The sequence below is a fragment of the Gymnodraco acuticeps genome, unplaced genomic scaffold (assembly GCF_902827175.1).
Source record: "Gymnodraco acuticeps unplaced genomic scaffold, fGymAcu1.1, whole genome shotgun sequence".
Classification (NCBI taxonomy): domain Eukaryota; kingdom Metazoa; phylum Chordata; class Actinopteri; order Perciformes; family Bathydraconidae; genus Gymnodraco; species Gymnodraco acuticeps.
The window spans coordinates 222841-247017 of record NW_022990217.1 but is presented as its reverse complement, the minus strand read 5'-3'; the positions used below and the strand labels follow the sequence as shown (position 1 = coordinate 247017).

General features: G+C 38.3%; 2 protein-coding genes and 1 long non-coding RNA gene across 3 annotated transcripts in view; 2 read left to right on the top strand and 1 right to left on the bottom strand.

The window, feature by feature from the left end:
* LOC117547763 (guanylyl cyclase-activating protein 2-like) overlaps positions 1 to 123 on the bottom strand; it is a 1849-nt gene extending 1726 nt beyond the window's left edge. The window contains exon 1 of the mRNA XM_034218577.1: positions 1 to 123. This exon is cut by the window's left edge and continues 135 nt beyond it. Coding sequence (XP_034074468.1) covers positions 1 to 66 — 66 coding nt within the window. The 5' untranslated portion in view covers positions 67 to 123.
* Positions 124 to 1588: 1465 nt separating this feature from the next.
* Positions 1589 to 6013, top strand: LOC117547759. Its single transcript, XR_004569231.1, has 3 exons — positions 1589 to 1723; positions 3927 to 3986; positions 5952 to 6013. It is a non-coding gene; the product is annotated as an uncharacterized LOC117547759 (long non-coding RNA).
* Positions 6014 to 6044: 31 nt separating this feature from the next.
* LOC117547758 (golgin subfamily B member 1-like) overlaps positions 6045 to 24177 on the top strand; it is a 58736-nt gene continuing 40603 nt past the window's right edge. Inside the window, 12 exon segments of the mRNA XM_034218573.1 lie at positions 6045 to 6197; positions 7945 to 8082; positions 8306 to 8416; positions 9689 to 9844; positions 10779 to 10958; positions 11935 to 12057; positions 13294 to 13407; positions 14565 to 14832; positions 16053 to 16168; positions 17578 to 17695; positions 18063 to 18154; positions 20275 to 20425. Coding sequence (XP_034074464.1) covers positions 6096 to 6197; positions 7945 to 8082; positions 8306 to 8416; positions 9689 to 9844; positions 10779 to 10958; positions 11935 to 12057; positions 13294 to 13407; positions 14565 to 14832; positions 16053 to 16168; positions 17578 to 17695; positions 18063 to 18154; positions 20275 to 20425 — 1669 coding nt within the window. The 5' untranslated portion in view covers positions 6045 to 6095.

Sequence of the window (24177 nt, the reverse complement as noted above, 5' to 3'; positions counted from 1 at the left end):
GAGGTAGAGTCCCTGCATGTTTTGGAGAGTCACCTCCTTATCTAAGTTACTCGGTCTTTGACCCATATTTTAAGTGAAAAAGCAGCAAAATGAAGTTAAAATAAAGGAAATCCTAAAGACAAGTTGTCATCCACGTTCTTCCCCTTGCAGTAAACATCATTCATCTGCAGACGACCCACCCAGAGCTATTCAAAGTTGACCTGCAAAATCCAATTGACTCGGTGACCCTTTTCAAATCCCTCATAAGAAAACCTTCATTCTTCAAACTCTGCTCTTCCAAAAACATTAAAACTCCATTGCTTTGAAGAAAAAGACAGATCAATCTTTACTGAGTATTAATAAATGAGCTTGTAAGCAGCAGCCTCTTCGCCTCTTTGACAGAAACAGAGAGAGAGGGCGTTGCCCCCTGAAGGCAAAATGCCAACGCTGAGCCCTCAACCAGATTAAAAGCATTTGACGTCAAAGCCGTGAAGATTGTGGTCCTCCTGGTTAAGACTGTTATATGCTGTGGTCTGCACACCTTACACAGCCTTAGTGCCTTATGCATGTAATACATAAGAACACACTTCACTAATTAATGCTGCTGTCAAGAAGCAAACCCAAAAGCCCCCACTGTGCACCTGTTTTAACTTTACACAGTAATTCAGAACCAGGGCATTAATATCTTAGGAGCATAGGATAACAGTTATTTATATAACAAATATGAAGTAAAAGTAAAAATGTGAAATATAATATTATTAAAAAAATATGTATTTAAATATATTAAGTTAAAGTACAAATGTGGAATAAAATAAAGATTACCTTAAATAGGTAAACAACTTTTAATTAACATAAACACTTAAAGTGGAATACAATAATACAATTAGTTGAAATAGAATATAATAAAAAAGACTACAAATATTGTACTTAACATAAATAAGTAAGTAGAAGCAATACAAGGATAAAATGAATACAAATGGAATAGAAATATTTAAATCAGAAGCTTAAGAAACAATGTGGAATAAAGCAATTATTGAATACAAATATTTATATAATATATATATATTTATAAGTAAAACTTTGCAATAAAGGGAGACAATTCATTTAAATAGAATACAAATATTTATATAGACATAAGAAGGTCAAATAAAAAAGTGCATTCAAATACAACATAAAATACCATTAGTTTCCAATTGATTTCTACGTAAATTGAAGCTAAGAAGAATTTTCTTTTGGGCAGATTTACACTTTCATCATCATCATCATCTTTTATTTAAAGAGACTCTTGGTCCATTATTACAAAAACATACAACACTCAAATATAAATTATAAATATTAATTAACTTTGTATGCAATTTATTTCTGATGTATTTATTAGAGCATTGTTCTATGGTAATGTCCACTACACCAAGGAATATACTGCTAGTATTAAGATGAACCACTGAGGCTGTCAAGTTCATAATTTACATGGGACGAAAACGCTCTGACGCTTCGTCGATGCCGTCGTTATGCAGAAGTGGGCGTGGCTAAACGTCAACTGGTTGGAAACGCGACAGACGCTTCCGGGATTCTGTCACAGTGACAGAACTGCGCATGCGCACTTCTCCTTCCAGTTGTCTGTTGACAAACGTGACCCAGGAATATCTCTGCAATTTCGTCGCTAAGTGGAATAACAATGCATTTTACCGGGATTTCCCCAACGTTGTGAGGTGTGAGGTGGATCCTTAATGAAGTTTTGAATCCGGTAAGCACTTAAAAGTGACATTTAACGGGTTAAATCTTGCTTGACCGAGCTAATTTCTCAAGTGGACAGTCAAAGATGCTAGCTAAGTTAGCATGTCAGCAAGATAAAGTTAGCTAGCTGGATTAACGTCAGCTATATCTGGTATTTTTGAAAATAACTGCCCGACTTTCTCGGTGACGCCTACCCCAACTCATGAGGCCCTTTTCTGGGGGCAAGTGTGATGCATTTGCGGTTTAAATGAGCCGTGGTACGGGTTAATAAGTCGGGCAGTATAGCATTTTGGAGGTGCAAGCTAGCACATTAGCAAACGTCGTTTTGAAATGTGATTTAAAGGGATATTATTTTAGTTTTTTAATGCAAATAATTATATAAACACAAGGAGTTCGAGTCAAAATGTCCAATAAAAGAATACAATAACATTGAAATTAATATATATCCTTAAGAAGTTTAAGTACAAATATGCTCCTCTTTTGCTATTCACAAATAAGTGAACTCATCTTGTGTAAATGAATTGCATAAAGAGTGAGGATTACATCGCTCATTCATTTAAATGCATCATCAGTCCTACTCTTTAGAGACTTAACCACAAATGGTTTGTATTATGTTAACCATAAAATCACTAATATTCATGAATCTGTACATTATTTGACATTCAATGTCCTCCAAGCTACAAGCTAACACTCATGTGCAACTGTTTTAGTCACAGGGTAATGTGCAACATAATAATACGATACAAATAGTATAACATATTTTTCCAAACACAAGAAGTCAAAGAAAAAATGTGGAATAAAAAACACAAATATTTATATAAACCCAAATAATCTGCTAATTTAAAATAAATGAGTCCCCAGAGTAACATAGTGTATAAGAAGAACGCTTTATTTGTATAGCACTTTTCATACTCATGATGTGTCACAAAAACACAAGATGAACCGAAAACAAGAAGTTACATACAGTCTATACCCTTTTTGCACACATGCAGCACACATGATATATATATATATAAGATTTAAAGGAATACAAGAAGGTAAAATAGTCAAGAGAATATATCAGTAATCGATAAAGTAGTTCATTTATCAACCATAACAGCTTCTGTTGAGCTTGTGTGCTTCTTTTCACAAATAAGTAAGCTCATATTGTGTGTGTGTAATAAATTGCTTCAAGTCGTTTAGAATTTCTGGAAATATACCAAATATCCACATTGTTTTAAAGTGTTATGCAGCTGAGGACCAGTCTGACCTGGTTTACCTGCATCACGTGGGTATGGCTGAATGATTTGGCTGGTAATGCACCCCGTGTTTTAACAGGCCTCAAGTCACAGTGTAATCTCCTGGTTGTTTGGATACTAGCTACAATAATTACCTGTCTGTCAGCCTGCTTTTAAACATGGTTGTGTTTTCCAGCTGCTGTTATTTAGCCTGAACCCAGCTCTACAGAGTGTGTAAATGCTTTATGGTCATGTCTCTGCTTGGCCTACATCCCACACTTGAACGACTTGATGATCTGACCTGAAAGCCTGTACTCCTTAACTGCCATTATCTGCTGGCCTCGTGAGCTTGTAAATATTTTAAACCCAGAGAGAGCGCAGTCTTATATTGCCTGCAATTCTAAAATGGAAGAACGGCTCATTTAATGGCTATTTAAAACGCAGCGTCAGTCTTTTAAGAGGTTGTACCATCCTCAGTATTATCCTCTGTATTATACTGATGCCACCATTCAACGTCATGTATCAACAACATGTAATGTATAACCATTATATGTCCTATATATGTAGGTCATATAATGTATATATGTCCTATATATGTCAACCATTAAAATTACACATGTTCATGAATAGATGCATTTTGTTACCTATAATGTCCTGGATCTACAACATGACAGAATTGTAAAGTGGAATAAATACTAAACCAGTTTATTTTTATTAAGGAATTTGCACCACATCAAAAACATTTGACATAACATAAACCCAGTAACATTAAATATAGTTGAAAAAACTCCAAACCAGTCATAAATGTAGAATAGAAGAAAATCCTAAGAATACATAAATACAAATTATACAATGAAAACATGAAAAACACAAAAGAGCTGTGAAGTTCTTTTAAATCTGTACTTTTATGTAGAAATGTTCAGTATTGTATCGGGAATGTGCAAATAATTACATTTTTACGGATTCAAAATGATTTATTTACTGTGTGTTTTTAAGGTCTAAACTGAAACCATGCTGAAATGGTTTTCCGCTGAAGAGGGAGAGCCTGGATCTGCAGTGAGTATACCTTCTTATCTTATTATGTACATGCTTGTAGCCTCATATTTCCATATCTGATTGAAATGGTTTGTTCTTGAACTAAGCTCACTGAAGAAAAACGTAAGTGTGTTTCTGAAATTTCAACAAAATGTTGCTATGTTCATGAGTTTGTGGAATTGTTTCACACTCTGTTCCTAATCACAGCGATTCCTCCACTTAAATTCAGTGCAGAGGAGACCATGGGACCATTGATTTAAATCAGTATTGACAGTGAGAACATTACTCAGCCCTTTTCAGCTATAATATCATGTTACAGTATCTTTCAGCCTAACTGTAATTAGCTCAGAGGAAACCCAGCCAAAGCTTGGCAGTGTGTTTCAGGTCCAGATATCTGCTGAGCCCGGGACTTTGTCTGAAACAACCAGAGCTCTCACTTCCTGTGTGTGTGTGTGGGGGGTCGCCGCTCCAGACTTAATCCCACTGCGCCCTCATCCTATTGAATCTACCTATAGAGTCACGCCTATGGAGAGGTGCAGTGATGACGTATTTTTGTAGGCTGACCCTGAAGGCAGCATCTCTCTGGTTCCCTCTACAGTGGGAATTCTTCCATGGATTTTGGATTATTGCAGAAAATAATCTTTGAGTCAAACAAACGTTTATGATACTTACAAGTTTAGTTCAGCAGGATGATCTCCACACATTAACACCACTTTGTGATTTTTGAAGTAAAAAGCTAACGTTAGGCTATAAAGAAACGAGAGCACGGTCACATGACTTCACGTCACCACCGCTAAGCTAAAGGTGGCTAATGATGGGCTATAAAGGAACTACAGCACGGTCACATGACTTCACGTCACCACCGCTAAGCTAAAGGTGGCTAATGATGGGCTATAAAGGAACTACAGCACGGTCACATGACTTCACGTCACCGCCGCTAAGCTAAAGGGCTAATGATGGGCTATAAAGGAACTACAGCACGGTCACATGACTTCTCAACACCATCGCTAAGGCAACGGTGGCTATTTGTTGGGCTATAAAGGAACTACAGCACGGTCACATGACTTCACGTCACCACCGCTAAGCTAAAGGTGGCTAATGTTGGGCGTGATGACGTTTAGTCGTCTCATTTAGACTCTTGTTAGCAACCACCATTTTTAAATACACCAGTGGGGTATTTACTGATGTGTTTTATGTCGTAGAATAACAATCTCTTCAGCTAGTGTTAACCACAGACCTTATTTCAGGCTAACAACAAAAAACACATAAACCATTGACTTCCAGACCAGGGGACAGGAAGGGCTATAATGTTGACTCATTTTACAGCATTAGGACTTAACGATTGTTGCTTTCACAAAATATTACACACATAGATTTTGAAGGCTAATCCTCAGTAACGTTGACATATTGATGATGGACTAAGTGAGTAAAGTCAAATAATAATAGCTAGAACAGCCTTTTAAATGTAGAAAATGACATCACTTTACTTTAATACACCTTAAACCCGGAAGACACAGAATAAATACAATAAATGGCGGTGCGTGCAGAAGCAGCATCTTGGCTCTCATTCTGTTTTTTATATATATTATAGTGCGTCTTATTTCTAGCAGTAAAGTCGTTACCTTTAAGACTTACAATCGAGCTCAGTTATTTTTCATACTTGTGTCTTTTCTCCAGTGAGAGATAAGATAAGAGATAAGATATAAGAAGTACTTTATTGATCCCAATTTGGGAAATGTTTGCGTTGCAGCAGCATAAAAAGACATGGCTTTGTACAATACAAATGAAAAAGACTAGAAATAAGCAAAGAAGTAGAAAATATACATGTTGAATTTACAAATTAGCAATAACAAAATATAAAGCAAGCAACAACATTTCTTTATACCAATGATGACAATAAAGATAATCTGATTCGATCCCAAATCTAAAACGCTTTCTAATCTCGTATCATGATATTGATATTAAATCGATATGTTGTCGCCCCAGAGTCCAGGCTCTCCCCGAGGAGCTCCTGCTGGAGGAGGAGGAGGAGGAGGAGGAGGAGGAGGAGGAGGAGGAGGAGGAGGAGGAGGAGGAGGAGGAGGAGGAGGAGGAGGAGGAGGAGGAGGTGAAGAGGTTCCTGTCGAGGAAATGGCGGAGCGTCTCTCCCAAACAGAGCTGCTGGTCACTCAGCTGAAGGAGATGATCCGAGAGAAAGACGCCTCACTCCGCTCCAAAGACGACCAACTAAAGGTGAGGACTCTTCCCCCCTGCTCTGTCTCCATCAGGCCTCTCATCAAACAGGGTGCTGATATTTAAAGCAGTGTTGAAGAGCACAGTGTCATGTTCGACCTGTTATAACACCCAGACACTTTATACGCTGCTACGGACAATCTTGCACTAATGTACATTTCCCAAAGATATTGAAGTGACTGTTATTTTGTATTTATTGATTATTTTGCTTTTTTTGTTTTCATCTTAATGTGTGCACATGTAGAAATGTGTCTGGAGATACAGGATATACATATTCTTTACATATTCTTTACATCATCTTTAAATATTTGTATTTTTATATTCAGGATTGTGGGAAACGGTGTTTATATCTCTCTGTCTGCACACAAACAGAAAGATTGACAATAAAGTTTATTTTCATTCAACAGCTGATTTAATTGTTGTATTATTTATAATCACCTTTTTAGTAACTTGTGTTTTTATTAAATAAAACATATAGTGAAGTAAAAGAACAAACAGTTGCCTCCAGAATGTAGTCAAGTAGAAGTTTTAAAATATAAATCCTCAAGTGAAGTACCTCAACATTTTACTTAAATACGGTACTTGAGTAAATGTACTTAGTTACTTTCCACCACCTTTCTGTGCTAAATAGAAGCCAGTGATCATGAGTTAAATTCCTCCTGCATTTAGTTTTCAATATGTGTGTCATTTACTGCATATTATTATAAAACTCTTTATGAATATTGACTTAAAACATGAGCTCTGCAAAAGCAATAATCCCCAGCACGGCGGTTCCTTTGGGTTTTAATGATGGAGCTTCTGATTACATTAGTCACTGTGTGTTTAGCATATTGATTCTTTTTCTGTACTAAATGCAACATGTGAAGCCCATGTGAGGAGGATTGGTTTCTGACCGATCCACACACAGCTGGTCACATGAGTTCCTGCTGCTGTTAGTCACCCACTGAGATCATTTGGTTAAAAAAAACCTGCATCTAGTTAACTATTAACCTCCCAAGGCAAAGTCTGCTGCACAATAATAACGAGAGGAAGGTGAGATTAGATTTCCAGATGTGATAAAAGTAATTGTTTGGTGTGAGGTGTGCACCCAGGTACTGAAACTCCACTATAACCTTCATCATATTTATAGCGAAGGAAACAAAGTCGCTGAGAGGCCGGGCCTGTTTGATATTGTATGACACGCTAAAAAAGAGTACTTGCTGAGATCCAAACTCTGTTGAATTGTAATACGCGGTGATCAGACATAGACATTGTAATAATAATGATCAAAGCAATCATACATCTTGCGGTCAACAAAAAGTACAACGGCCCTGTGTCACCCTCTCTTCCATACAAAAAAAACAAATATGAAAAAAATATATATAAAAAAAAGAAAGTAGATTACTTTTTAACATTATACTCAAAGGGCCAGTAAATATCACCCCGGGGCCGGATTTGGCCCGCGGGCCGCCAATTGAATAGCCCTGCTATACATGTTTCATGGCTCCTACAATATTATATACAATGTACATGTTTGCAGCACCTCAAATGTTCTTATAATGATCGATGAACTAAGAACTTCAACTTAATTAAATCGTATAGTGTCTTAATGCAAAGTCAGTTTTTCCATCAGCCGGTATTTACCGTCTTTGAACGAGAAAATCTGATAAAATCCTACAATTTAAGTCTCATAATGAAGTCTTAATGCTTGGTGGAAACAATTCCCCCTGTGCACGATTCATAATAAAGATTTGTTGTTGTGACCCAGGTGGAGAAGGAGGCCTGTGAATCCAAACTGTCGAAGCTGCGCCTGCAGAGCAAAGCGAAGGTGACGTCTCTTAACGCTCAGCTGGAGGAGCTGAAGAAACAACATGGAGGCCAGGGAACGCCAACACACGGCAAAAAGGTTCGGAAAATCTGAACATCAAACATTTTATCCACGACATTTGATCAAAAGTAGTGGATATTTTGGATCGCTAAAGCGTATTGTTGTTGGGTTAGACATTCTGGACTAGCTGACACAGAGTAATATGCAAATCTGATTAGTGTCGTGTTTCTGTTCAAATGAAATCCATTGTTTTCCTGATTTGTTATTTTTGTATCAATGTTTTCTTCTTGTGTCCCCGCAGGGCTCGTCAGAAGGAGAGCAGGCGAGTCGAGGGAAGATCGTCCTGCTGAAGAAGAAAGTGGAGGAACTGGAACATCAGCTTGCAAAAAGACAGGAGGAACTGGAGAAAAAGGTAAAGTGTCCTCGTAAGATAAACCTCTATTAATTCTCACAGGGAAATGCAGGTCACAGAGCAGCAACGGGAATAAGAGACAAGGAAACACAAGATATGACACGAGTACACTTAGTGATATTAGAGAGGTCTTGTGTTGGGGTTTTCCCTTTCCTGTTGTGTGTTATATAGGTTTTTTGTGCATGAACATTGTCGGCAAAGCTACAATCCCAAAATTCCCTCCAGAGGGAGTCTTGTCCCAGTAGAGCAGGGGGGTCAAACTCAAGGCCCGGGGGCCAAATCCGGCCTGTGACTTCATTTAATGCGGCCCCACAAGAGCTCTGAAAGAATATAATAAGTTTATTATACGGTTACATGCCGCTTTACAGAAGCACATTGCCCATAAACTACATGTCCCACAATGCATCTCAAATTTGAATTTTTTCTCAGAATTTTACTTTTTTTTCAAAATGTCACTTTTTTTTGTTGTGATTTTGACTTTTTTTCCAGAATTTGGCTTTTCTTTTTAAATCATTTTGTGACATGCGCACTGAAGAGACTTGCAATTATTTGCCCTTATTCTGCTTTCAGACGTAGTTAAGTTATTACCCTATCCCATAATAATCCAATGCAGAGGCAATAATGTAATATTATACATTATTTTATACATATTAAATATATATATATATATGTATATTTATATAGTCTTCAAGTTACAACCGGCCATAATAAAAGCATAATAAAAGCATAATGCTGGTGGCCCGCGATGAAATTGAGTTTGCCACCCCTGCAGTAGAGGAACAAAATACTAACTAATAAAAAGTAACAGTATAAATAACAAGGGGAGGCGTGTGGCGGAGTGGATAGAGCCTTGGTGTTGGGATCAGGTTCAAACCCCGCTGCAGTCAGCATGTCGTTGTGTCCCTGAGACTCTTCACCCCAAATTGCTCCTGTGGGGATTGCCCACAGTATTGAGTATGTAAGTCGCTTTGGATAAAAGCGTCTAACAAGTGACATGTAATGTAGTGTAACAAAACTGCATCTCCATTTACTCTAGCACGGTAAAAGATATACATTAACTCACAATGCATTATTATTTCTTATCTCCTTTCCTTTCAAATAATACAAAATATGCACATGCTTTAGGAGCTGTTCTTGTTACATTTTGAGATGTTCTTTTAGGAGTTGTTCCTACAGTAGTCCTCGAGAGGTTTATCTGCAGTTTGTGTGTACGGTTTGATTAGCTGAGGTTTCCCCAGGTATTCATTGTGTTCTGTGACTGATGTCCTGCAGAGTAAGGAGGTGGAGTTTCAGCGGCAGCGAGGCGAGGAAATCGACATGATGCTGACGGAAAAGGACAGGAAGCTGGCAGAAAAAGAGGCGTACATCGTTCACCTGCAGTCTGCTCTGTCAGGAGATCAGCCCATCACACCTGCACCACAACAACAGGTATAACAACTCACAAAGGTGGGCTGTGAACACCAGCCAATGCCAGAAGCATTATATATAGTATCTAAAGACTAACTAATGTGCAATGGCATGACACCAGCTGCGATGCCAAAAGGGAGCGAGGGAGGCGTTTGTTTCTCCTTGTTTTTAATACCATTTTATTGCAAATGTTTTCATCTGTTGAGATTAAGAGAGAAGAAATTACAGAGGATACACTGTTCCTATGCATTCATTCATTCATTTACAACACAATGCTTTAACGCATGTTTATCCAGGGTTCCTGAGGATATTAAATCCATCTTACTTAAGTCTTAAAGGTGGGGTAGGTAATTCACTTCAGAAACACTTGTTGTTATATTCCATGGAATGCTCTTAACATCCCGATAGCAATGAATATATTAAATGCTTTGACAATAAATACATAAAACATCTCATCTGTGGAAGCCGTACTGTGAAAAGCACGACCAATCATCTGAGCCGGCCCGGCTAAAGTAACTGGATGGCCTACCTGCCTGTCAGCCTTCCATCTGGGCACAAACTTATCTCGTGCCCTCATTGGTCATGTGCGCGTTCGTGTGTGTTGGAGGAGGGGCTCTGTGAGGAAGTCTGAAGGAAGAGGCAGATTTTGTCCGGTTGTGTATTTTCAAATTCTAGCGCACTCGAGCTGGTTTCTCCATTCTTACCTACCCTACCTTTAATATTGTAAGAAATATAATTCTCTATTTATTTAAATAAAAAATGTTTGAGTAAGATTTTAACCTGAAAATAAAATGGAAAAATAAGTTTACAAACATAAGAAGTAAGACTTTCATAAACCCAAGGATGCTTTTCTTTCCGAGTGGCATTTATTAAAACGTGTTTAATCTACTTTGCCTTGTGCTGCAGTTTCCCTGTTAATGCATACTTAATGCCGGGCGGTGCTTCTCCTCCTTAGGTGTCGGAGGAGGGCGGGGCGATGCAGGATCTGCAGCTGCTGGTGCAGAGCCTCACCAGGAAGGTGGGGGAGGCGGAGGAGCGCTACAGTCTCCTTCAGGAGCAGAGAGACAGCTTCAGAGAGCTGCTGGACTCAGAGAAGGAGCAGTACACTGAGAAGGAGAACATGTTCAAACAGAACGTAAGATTCACTTTCTGCTTCCTCTGCAACGCAAACATTTCCCAAATTGGGATCAATAAATTACTTATCTATCTATCTATCTATCTATCTATCTATCTATCTATCTATCTATCTATCTATCTATCTATCTATCTATCTATCTATCGATCTATTCGTTTATCCGTTATCATCTATCGTCTATCCATAATCTATACTTCTATTATCTATATATCTAGCTATCTATTCTATCATCTATCTATCTATCTATCTATTTCGTCTATCTATCTATCTATCTCGATATCTATCTATCTATCCATCGAGCAATCTATCCATCTACTCTATCTATTCTATTCATTATTCATCTATCCATCTATTCATGCTTATTCATCTATAATCTCTCATCTATTCATCTATCCATCTATCTATCTATCTATCTATCTATCTATCTCTATCTATCTATCTATCTATCTATCTATCTGTCTATCTGTCTGTCTGTCTGTCTGTCTGTCTGTCTGTCTGTCTGTCTGTCTATCTATCCAAACCCTTTTTAAACCGTGTTTTCAGCCTCAATATCGCATCAATGCTAATGTCCAGTACCACGGCACATGTTTTGAAATAAATGTTTCGTATTTACTTGAAATTTCATTGTTTGTATACATATCATTTATTTGTCCTTTTACCTAAACTTCTTATATTTCTATTCTTATTTGTTTTATTTTATGCTTTTATTTATTGGACATTTTAATTTAACTTATTTTGTTTATATAATTATTTATTTATTTATTATTGTTCATGTATTATTATAATTTTAGTGTCTTTCATTTTTTAAATTTTAAATCGAGCAATTGTCCCAACATTTAAATACCCCACGGAATATTAGTCTGTTTCTGATTAATTGCGTGCAGACAGTGTTGCCTTTGTTGTAGAATGTTGTTCAGTATTTTGTTATTAGGAGTGTCTCTCTCTTGTGTCTGATGCTCCCTGTGTTTGCTTCCAGATCCAGACCTTCAAAGACATCATCATTCAGAAAGATAACCTGCTGACGGAGATCAACCAGATCCACGAGCAGGAGCTCTTTAAGCTGGCAGCAAAATCTGACGCCAGCGCAGACATAGAGCAGGTAGAGACAACAACACTCATGACCTAATGAATCAGTGAGGAAACAGTGAACTTACGTACTTTTCATGGCTTTATTGTAAGATGTCATTCTGTTTAAAGGAAACTATCAGTTCCTTACCTCAGATAAATTACTCAGGGGTTCCTGCAGGGTCTTAAAAAGTCTTAAAGGGGACCTATCATGCAAAATGCACGTTTTGATGTATTTTATAAATAACTATGTGTCCCCGGTGTGTCGGGGAACTCACGCAGCATCAGAAAATAATACCCTCTCTCTTTTCCTCCGTACCCACATTTCTAAAAACGGGGAACAACGGAGCTGATCCAGATTTGCGTCCGATATGACGTAATATCTAAAATGTGGACCCACAGCACTATCAGAAACGTTGCTATCAGAAACAATGCCCGACTGTTTTGGACGTAATATGGTCGGTGTTTGCATTAGCATCGCTAACACTCAGAGCTAACCTGTACTGGAGAGCATGTGTGTGAAGAAGCAGGAAATGAAAAGGACCTCACCTTGTGGTATAACCGGCAAGAGAGAAAGCCTTTGAGCTCCATATTGTTTCAGAGATAATCCTTGATCTAATAATTCTTGCGTTTCATCACGCAGCATTTTAGACAGTTTCTGCCAGGTCCCCGCATGAGCCGGCATAAGCTCCGCCCCCTCTTATTTTTTATCATTTTCAGTTAAAAAAAAAAAAGCTTTATTTTTTTAATTTATTTTTAGCCTTCATTTAAACAGGTGAGTATCTCATTGAGACACAGGGTCTCATTCTCAAGAGAGACCTGTTTATACCCAGAATCAGCACTTTTGAAACAGGAAGTGAAATAGAGGGATATGAGGCGTGGCTAGAATGGGTGATCTGTTTGGTATTTTTGACCAAAACACTTCATAGACATGTTTTTAATATATTTTTATATATCTGAGACCTATGCTATTGCCTAAACATAGCATGATAGGTGACCTTTAAATATGATCAAGAACTTCTGTGTTGCGATCACGTCTAGATCAGTTATCGTTCTTATGTTGAACGTGAATACATTTATTAGTAATTATGGGACGTATTTCTTTTTTCATAGCAATTTCCCTTCATACTTTCTTGCCGTGAAATAGGTCTTAAATTGTATTCAAAGTGGTCTTAAAAAGTCTTACATTTGAGTTTACAGGAACCCTGTTACTGTTGGCACATGTTTCTGTGTAATTCAAAGTTTAAACACTTCTTTGTTTCCTCCTCAGCTTTTGAAGGCTCTCAAACAGAAGCTCTATGAGAAGGAGGAGGTGCTGCTGGGAAAAACTCAGGTCATCGATGTCCTCCAGCAGGAAGTGGACGGCAGGGACCAACAGATAAAGGTACTTGACATTTACTTTCCTCTTGGTGCACTGATCGATCTGATACTGACCAACATCACTGGATTAAATGTAGGAGACAAAGGGGTTTAATACAATTACATCTGTTAGCCTTATCTGTCATTGTGGTATAGTTTACATTCATAATATTGCATCTATATACATGTGTTATTAACAGATTAGTTATTTAAAGGGGATCTATCATGCAAAATGCACTTTTTGATGTCTTTTATGCATAAATATGTCCCCCCCGCTGTGTCAGGGAACTCACACAGTGTTCCTCCGTACCCAAATCTCTAAAAACGGGGCTACAACGGAGCTGATCCAGATTTGCGTCCGATATGATGTAATATCGGAAATGTAGACGTAGACAGGGGGTAAGGAACATTATTAAAAACAAACAGAAAGAGTTAAAGGTGGGGTGGGTAAGTTTGAGAAACCGGCTTGAGATACACTTGTTGTTATATTCCATGGAATGCTCTTAACATCCCGATAGCAATGAATATCTGAAGTGCTTTGACAAAAAATCCATAAAAAATGTAATCTGTGGAAGCCGTGGCGCTGTAAAAAGCACGACCAATCATCTGAGCCGACCCGGCTAAAGTAACTGGATGGCCTACCTGCCTGTCAGCCTTCCATCTGTGCACAAACTTATCTCGTGCCCTCATTGGTCATGTGCGCGTTCGTGTGTGTTGGAGGAGGGGCTCTGTAAGGAAGTGAGGAAGTGGCAGGTTTGTTCCGGTTGTGTATTTTCAAATTCTAGCGCACTCAAGCTGGTTTCTCCAAAATGACCTACCCCACCATTAGGATAAGATAAGATAGAACTTTATTGATCCCAATTTGGGAAATGTTTGTGTTGCAGCAGCATAAAAAGACATGGTATTGTACAATACAAATTAAAAGACAAGAAAGTAGAAAATGTACATTTTGAATTTACAAATGAACTATAACAAGATATAAAGCAAGGTATAATATATACATAAGTATGTGACAGATGGAGCAGAGAGTGCTCTTCCAGCCAGAGGTGATTTGTTGTACAGAGTTATTGCAGTGGGCAGGAATGTTTTCCTGTGAATCACAGAGTCACAGATGTTGGATCACAAAACAGTAAACGTTTGTGATTCATTATTTTTTCCCCTCGTCGTCCTTTCTCCCCACAGGAGCTCACGGAGCGTCTCCGCCGGCTGCACGTGGAACGAGAGAGTCTGGAGTCCAAGATGGAGGCGGAGAAGCACGTGATGCGAGCGCAGCTGCGAGACCTGATGGAGAAGCAGCAGGCGGAGGTGCAGCGAGTGAAGGAGGAGCTCCAGGAGCAGATGGAGCAGAAGCAGCAGGAGATCAGGAGGTCTGCTGCACCTCCTACTCACAGAGAGGAGGAGGAAACAGGAAGTGATTCAGCCTCCAATCAGAGGATAGCAGAGCTGGAAGGTGGGTTAAAGTACAAGAACAGTCATGAGACAGGATGGAGAATAGAGACATTAGATTCCTTTATTGTCACTACACAGAGTACAGCGTCGTCTTTCAACCAGAAGGTTGTGGGTTCGATCCCAGCCCGTGCAGTCAACATGTCGATGTATCTTTGGGCAAGATACTTAACCCTGAGTTGCTCCCGATGGCCAACGGTGTGTGAGTGTTAGGTCCTAGAGTAAGGAACACTGCTCTGTATGAATGGGTGAATAACATGTAGTATGTAAAGTGCTTTGAGGGGTCGTAACGACTGGATAAAGCGCTATATAAGTACAGTCCATTTACCATTTACAGCGAAATGCTAGGCATTCCCAAAGGTGCAATCACACATAACAGACAGTATAAGTATCATTTCGCAATACAAGCTAAAAACAATTAATATATAATATATAAAGTGACTAAAAATGTGACCTATGATACATAGAACAGTACGCTTACAAAACAATACAACTTTGCCATGCAAATACAAATACAAGAACAATACAGTCAAGAATAGTGTCTGAGAATTAAGTTCAGACACTGAACAGATAGTATTTCAAATATATATTAATAACGCGTCTGGAATTGGAGAGAGTTCATATGTTATACAGAAATATGAACCACCTAAAAACACTTAACGCTAAGCAAATACACAACGAACTAATCTAACTGGCTGCTCAATGATCCAAAAGTGTATTAATAATAAGTATATCTTTGGTTTAAAATAGAAAAGATACAATAAACACATATTTATGACAAAGGAAAATAATTCAATTGCATTTCAGAGTAAAGTAACTTGTGTAAAAGTCTAGTATTAAATGCTGCCTTTACTTCCTGAAAGCTACATTTACTTACTAGGTTTTTTTGAGGCTTTAATCTGGAAATATATGGATCAGTTCAAACGTCTAACTTCTGCTTTTAACTGCAAGAAGACCCGATACACAACATTTAATACTAAATCAAATAAAGTGGTAATTTCTAAATCGGATCTAAAGTAAAAGTAGTAGTAGTAGTTTTTAATCAAATATTCACCCAAGATAATTGCTGTAAACCTGATTTAATAAAAACAATCAGATGTATTTTTTGTGATTACAATGCTTTTTAATCTGTTGGATGATTTTTAGAAAACATGTTGATCTTCCTAAAGCTTTGATTATTATTATTATTCAATGTAACTTTCTCCCTTTGTCTTCTTTTTGCAGGCCGAGCCAAGAAGAAGACGGATGAGGCGAGCAGATCGGAGACAAAGTTCCTGAAGATGAAAGCCTGGTCCAAAACTCGGATCAGGCAGTTGGAGGAGGAGCTGAAGAAAAGCCAGGTGAGAGGAAAAGATCACATGTTTAGATTCATTTTAAAAAAATGTATACTTTTTATGACCTTTTAACAAAAACACTCTGATATGTATTTCTCTAAATTAAAATCCCTAGCATATGTTAACGCAAAATCCCAAAGAAATGTTTTTGTTATTCCAAAAGGCATTACACTCTTTAAGTTATCCGTGCAAATCAACACTTCATGTATTTTAATCATTTTCATACATTTAGTTTTTGAACTTCTTATGTTTATATAAATATTTGTATTATATTTTTTTATTTATCGTTTTATTGCACAATTTTACTTCAACTTCCTGTGGTTTTTATAAATGTTTGTATTTCATTTTGTATACTTCTGGAGTGGAGTGCACTAGCTGGGCGTAAGCTGGGCGTAACTCTACGTCCGACGTAGAACCGAAGGTTAAGACCAAACTAAAGTTATGACTAGTGCACCACTTAGACTTAAGCCCTGTATGCGTTGCGCCCGGGTGTAACTTTTACGCCTATGGAGCAGGCGTAAATCGGAAAGACGGACTAGTATCCATAGTAACGTAAAACAGGCAAGAAGGATATTAACGATGGCAGGGCGTCTTGTTTACATGTTTAACAATGAAAGGGCATTAAGAAGAGTCTCAATTTCTCCTTCTCCAGCTCAATTTTTTCGTGTTCCGCTCTCAATTTGACGGTCTCCACCTCCACACGAACGATTTCTTTCTCCGTCAGTTCCCGCTGTAGCTCTGACAAATCCCTCTTTCTCTTTCGGGGTGTGGCCATTTGGGATTCCCCTTGAGTCATCGCTGACGCTGTGGGTGTGGGAATTCCCTCTTCTCTGCGGTCCTCTGAGTCTGTAAAATGGTAAAATGGCGTTGCTTGGCAACAATGACTGTTTTGCGTGTATTCACGTGGACGCGCATCTTAAGACCAGGCGCAGCTACGCCCGAGACTAGTCAGGCTTGGTGCACTCGGTGTAAATTCGAATCACTACGTCGGACGTAGCTAAGCCCGACGTTAGAGTTAAGCCCTACTTTTTTACGCCCAGCTGGTGCACTCCACTCCTGTTGCACATTTCTATTTAACTTCTCATTTATTTAAATATTTTTATTTATTCAACTTTACCCTATTATTACACTTTTTTTACTTCAACTTATGTTTATATTCATATTTCTATTATATTTATTTTAATGTATTGCCAAATGTTTTTCTTATGTACATATAAATATTAAATACATATATACATGTGTTTATTTCATTTAATTCAAATTGTCACCTGGAATAAATAAATATTCAGATTCTGATAATCGTTGATCTTCAACAGCATGTTAATTCCACACTTGTCTTAAATGCATGAATAACTCTTCTATGCGTGCCTGCAATCTTTTTAAAACTTTAAATACCTTTATTTTGTCCCCTTCAGGCGGGAGGTGCGCCCCCGGACCTGAACGCCCTGCGGAGTCGCATCACAGCGCTGGAGGAGGAGAGGGAGGAGAACCTCTGGAAGGTGGAGCAGTACGAGGAGCTCAAAGCTAAGAACGGTAACCTGACAGCAGAGACTTCAGGGCTTCATATTTTATTTGTGTTTATCATTTCAAGATTCAAGATACAACAGGCTTTTATTGTCATTCGTTCATAGCTGCAGTGTAGTTATGACGATGTACATTTTAAGTCACAGGCTCCTCAGTGCAACACAATAAAACAGATACAATCGTGCAAGTAAATACAATACAATAGAGTAGAAGTAGTGCCATAAGAGTCTCTATACAAGTGATACATAATTGTTAATGGATGTTCTTAGTTCAGGTGTTGACAGTCTTGTGGCCTGTGGAATGAAACTGTCCCTGAGTCTGGTGTTTTCTAGCCGTGATGCCAAAATGAAGTCTGTTTGTTTATGTTTTCTGGTAGAAACGCTGGAGGCTAAGCTGGAGGTGTACGAGGAGCAGCAGAGGACCCTACAGGCCGACCTGGAGCAGTTCACCAAGAGGACGGCCTCTCAGGTCAGAGGGCAGACTTTCCTGCTTAATCTTTGTGCCTGATTTACAGGGAGTTAAATAGTTCCTTAACAAGTATTGATAGGTCTTGAATTCAAAGCCTAACCATGTCTAAAATGGTGTTGAATATGATTGTATAGGTCTTGAATTGAATGCTCTAAATCTTGTAAAATGTATAAATAATTGTACAGGTTATTTATTATTTACAGGGAGTTAAATAGTTCCTTAAAAAGTATTAATAGGTCTTAGATTCAATTGTCAAATGTGAGCCGAACAATGTCTAAAATGGTCTTGAATATGATTTTATACTTCTTAAATTGGACCCTCTAAATCTTGCTAAAATGTGCTTTCATTGTGGAAGACTTAAATAATTGTCTGCTTCACTCGGGTGCGATGGGAAATGAAAGTAGACATGGATGGAGAATACCAAATCATCCACAGATCTCCTCCTCTCTTCTTTAATGTTAAGATATTACATCTGTATACCTTAAATAACACATTAACTGCTGTTAACTTGTCCCCACCATCGCTGTGTTTTGTTACAGCTTATTTTAAATTTCTCTGGGTTGTTAGCAAGAGTCTAAAGGAGACAACTAAACGTCTTCACGCCCAACATTAGCTGCCTTTAGCTTAGCGGTGGTGACGTGAAGTCATGTGACCGTGCTGTAGTTCCTTTATAGCCCAACATTAGCCTCCTTTAGCTTAGCGGTGGTGACGTGAAGTCATGTTACCGTGCTGTAGTTCCTTTATAGCCCAACATTAGCTGCCTTTAGCTTAGTGGTGGTGACGTGAAGTCATGTGACCGTGCTGTAGTTGCTTTATAGCCCAACATTAGCTGCCTTTAGCTTAGTGGTGGTGACGTGAAGTCATGTGACCGTGCTGTAGTTCCTTTATAGCCCAACATTAGCCTCCTTTAGCTTAGCGGTGGTGACGTGAAGTCATGCGACCGTGCTGTAGTTCCTTTATAGCCCAACATTAGCCACCTTTAGCTTAGCGGTGGTGACGTGAAGTCATGTGACCGTGCTGTAGTTCCTTTATTGCCCCAACATTAGCCGCCTTTAGCTTAGCGGTGGTGACGTGAAGTCATGTGACCGTGCTGTAGTTCCTTTATAGCCCAACATTAGCCTCCTTTAGCTTAGCGGTGGTGACGTGAAGTCATGTGACCGTGCTGTAGTTCCTTTATAGCCCAACATTAGCCACCTTTAGCTTAGCGGTGGTGACGTGAAGTCATGTGACCGTGCTTGTAGTTCCTTTATTGCCCAACATTAGCCACCTTTAGCTTAGCGGTGGTGACGTGAAGTCATGTGACCGTGCTGTAGTTCCTTTATAGCCCAACATTAGCCTCCTTTAGCTTAGCGGTGGTGACGTGAAGTCATGTGACCGTGCTGTAGTTCATTTATAGCCCAACATTAGCCACCTTTAGCTTAGCGGTGGTGACGTGAAGTCATGTGACCGTGCTGTAGTTCCTTTATTGCCCAACATTAGCCACCTTAGCTTAGCGGTGGTGACGTGAAGTCATGTGACCGTGCTGTAGTTCCTTTATTGCCCAACATTAGCCACCTTTAGCTTAGCGGTGGTGACATGAAGTCATGTGACCGTGCTGTAGTTCCTTTATAGCCCAACATTAGCCTCCTTTAGCTTAGCGGTGGTGACGTGAAGTCATGTGACCGTGCTGTAGTTCCTTTATAGCCCAACATTAGCCGCCTTTAGCTTAGCGGTGGTGACGTGAAGTCATGTGACCGTGCTGTAGTTCCTTTATAGCCCAACATTAGCCGCCTTTAGCTTAGCGTTGGTGACGTGAAGTCATGTGACTGTTAGTTTCTTGTTCCACTTAAGAAGTGAGGGTTTTTGTTTATTGTCTGATAGGTTATTTAATTTGTGTATTTAATAGTTAACTCTTAGTTAAGAGTGTCCCTTTGGTTTCCCTTTGTTTATTTAAACCGGTGCCTTTCTGGCCCTTTGTTTTGTTTGTGGCTGCTTCTTGCCATTTCATTTGAGCTTTGAGCTTTTAATTTACCAACACCAACTGGTTATATGTTACTTTCCCTTTCCCCGAGCTGGGACGTAACAACATTGTTGAAACCTTCTTAAACTCACCCTGTACCTCTCTCCCTGTGTGCTGTCAGGCGAGTGAGTCGGGCAGCGCGGACGACACTCAGAGTCACGTTCTGGAGTGGCAGGAGATGGTTTCTGATGCCGTCAGCGCCAGAGACCGGGCCAAAGAGGAGAAGGCTGCCATGGTGCTGCGGATCAGCCACATGGAGGAGGAGAGGGAGGGTAAGACTGCAGGGTGACACACATCCACAGCTGTTAGCACTCTCAGATCACCAGGAGTCACTAATAGGGCCACAATGCACAGAAAACTATTTATTTTTGTAGAAAATCTCACACAGATGTTGCCTAATGCACACCTAATCTGCGTCGAAAATCTCACACACTGCCAATCGTCAATCTGAGTCTCCTTTAATAGATCTTTAACTGACCAATAAGTGCACAAATAAACCACACATTTAAGCAAATCTATTTCCTTTCTTTCTCTTTAAGCATCTCTGAAATAAGCAGTAATTTAACTCAATCTCCTGACTTTCCATTCTCTCTACTTAAATTGAAATAATTCTCATTTATTCTTTCGTCTTTATACTGATCAATTCATGAGTTTGATGACCCTGCTTCAAATTATTAATTGTTATTATTTTAAAGAATAAATCATTAATGTTTGAGCCAGAATTTCACCCAGCCCTTTTTTTTTTACCATCAAAACTTCATCACCATGTCTGTCCCTCCTGTTTTGCTCTGATTTATTTCTCAAACATTTAGTGGAGTAAAGTTTAGCTCTAGTGGCCCAGATTTGACAAATTGGTTATTTCTAATATTGGGCTTAATGATAAAAATGTACTTGATTTTATTACATTAGATACAGATTTGAATCAGTTTCTATTTACATTATTTAAGTTAAATTGTATTATATTGTATTAACTCACTCTTGCGGCGAGTGGTGTTCTTCAGTCTGAAGTAGGGCTGCTCGATTATGGCAAAAATCATAATCTCGATTTATTTGGGTCAATAATTGTAATTGCGATTATTAAATGCGATTATTCATTGACTTTGAAAACATCAATTTATTGGAGAAAAACATTTTGAACAGTATGTTTTTAACAGTTGATTACCCTGAACTTTAAGTTTAATTCAACTGAAAAACCAAAAAATAAATAAATAATTTAAAAAAAGTAATAATAATAGTAAAAAAATAATCGTTTTATTTCGATTACGTTGTTTTCGTAATCGTTGCAAGCCATAATCACAATCGCGATTTAAAATACGATTAATTGAGCAGCCCTAGTCTGAAGTTTGGAAACGTTTCTAAATCTAGCGAGAAAGTAACTATTTTCTCTCCCTTTGTGTTTCTGGAGCTGTGACAAATACCGGTCACTAAGATAAGATAAGACGACAACTTTATTGATCCCAATTTGGGACATGTTTGTGTTGCCGCAGCGTAAAAAGACATGGCTTTGTACAAGAAAAATTAAAAGACAAGAAATAAACAAGAAAGCATACTACTTGTGTTGCTGACGTAAAAAATATTTGGCACATCATTTGCCAACTTTGTGTAAATTCGATTGGTAAAGAGTCGGATATAGGACACGTGTAGCAGCAAGAGATTAAAGCTACAACCACATTAAAGTGTATTTTCAAACCTTTTCCTCTGTTTACACCTAGTGTCCATACTACGGACACTAAGTTGACAGCGTTTTATCTAGAAGAACTTCAGGATTGCATTCAACTCTGGAGACGCGTAGAAAGAATTTTGAAAAAAACTTTAAAGTAAATAAATAAAATAAGTAAAATAAAAATGTATTTAATAATAGTCCTATTTTAACAGGAAAAGAGGACTTCAAGTAAAAGATTTCCGTCCGATAAACACGGAAAGAAACAAGCTCTTAATAAAATGTTTACAATGTCGTCACCGGCTCAGAGACGCCGGTCTCTTCCCATAGCATTCGCTCTCGTTGGAATCAATTAAAAAAGACGCCGGCGCTCAGAAAAAGGTGCGATGTGGAAACCGGCCCTAAGGATATTGTTTTTGTTTGAACACAGGACTGTGGATGAAGCCTTAGACTCTTTGATTTTGTTTACCACATGTCCTCTGCTATCTGACTCAACATTATTTGTGTTTTCTCGCCCCCCCTCCCCGTCCTAACCGTTGTTATTGGCGAGCGCCCCCCCCCCCCCCGTCCCCCCCCGGCTCCTGCCCCGCTCCAGGGATGGGAGCAGCCTCTCAGAACAGTTTCCCATCAGTTTTGTGCATGCAGGCCCCCCCCCCACTCCTCCAGTGCAGCGGGTCACTGTTCTGCCTGCAGCTTCCCCCAACATTCACCTTCCTCTGGGGGGGGGGGCGAGCTGCAGGCTGAACAGTGACCCGCTGCACTGTCGGCCATCTTGTTTTCCTTTCTTTTCCTGTTTCTTCTGTTGTTCTGTTCTCTTTTTCCCATCTCTTAATTTCTGGTTTGGCCACGCTAAAATAAGTAATGAGTAACTCATAAAAATCATTAATGCTGCAACTAACAACTATTTTAATTTTAAAATGTCTTGTTTTGTCCGTCCCAGATCCAAAAACATTCGCTCTAATTTGATATTTGATAGAGAACAGCAGGAGATCTCCATTTTGTTTTGGCTCAAAAAAACATTTCCTGAAATGTTTGATCAAAAACATTACTTTTAAAAACAACAAATGCTCCATTCATTAAATGTGTCAGCTTTACTCAGAATCAGAAATACTGATGTTCGTAAAACATCATTTGAATAAACTAGAATAAAACATATATTATAAACACATAGGAAGTAAGAATGTGCAATTAAAGTTAAAATAAGATAGGAGAAAAGTGAATGTAAAATGTCCAACCCCATTTCAAAAGTGCAGGGTGATGAAATTAAACATCTTGGTTTGTCCGTCCCAAATCCAAAAACATTCGCTTTAATTTGATATTTGATATTTGATAGTTGATAGAGAACAGCAGGAGATTATTGGCTCAAAACAGCATTTCCTGACATTTTTGAATGAAAAAATTACTTTTAAAAACAACAAATGTTCCATTAATTAATTTGTCAGCTTTACTCAGAATCAGAAACACTGATTTTCAGGACAATTGTTCAATTTGAGAATAAACTAGAATAAAATAAATATTATAAAAAAACATAGGAAGTAAAAATGTGCAATTAAAGTTAAAATAAGATGTATACAAGTTAATGTAAAATATTATTAAACTATATTTCCGTATCAAATATAGTGAAACAACTTAAACAGCACTTTTTTCAGTTTGTGGTGGGATGACTAATTATGCACTAACATTTTATAAATCCTATTACTATCTAAATCATGTATTATACTGATAAAGCTTTCAAAATGCAGGTGTTTTTAATTAACAAGATTTGAAATTCAGTATTTAACACTTTCTCTCAAAGAACACTGCATTTAATTCATCGTTCGGATCATTTGCTCAGGCTTAGAGAACAGAGAGATCGTCTTTGCCTTTTCCTTCTATCCTGTCGTTCCTCTGGTGTTGATATTTGGTGACTTTATTCAGGTGGAGCTTCAATAGGCAGCGTGAAAACTAACTCACTCATATTGTTGGTGCTGCTTTCAAGTGCTGCTGGAAATCCTGTAAATACCAGTGTACTCTGAAGTGGAAACTGACTCACAAGTTGTTTTAATGTGGGAATACAGGAGTGTGCTTAATTAAGACTAATCTATGTTGGAGCTTAATTAACAATTCTTAAAAACTTGCTCTAAACAATTCTAACATTTCTGCTGAGCTGTCGCTTCTTCTTCTGCAACTAAACATATCTTGCATTTGGCAGCAAGACGTCTTTATTATTTAAATCACATTTTATAATATAAGTTTGGATTATTATATATTATTATTTAGATCCGAAGCCACAACCTAAAGGAAGACTTATTTCGAGGGGAAACCGAGGTGTTAGTTTTTTTATTTAATTTAATCTCAATTCTACTACATTTTGAAGCGTCAATC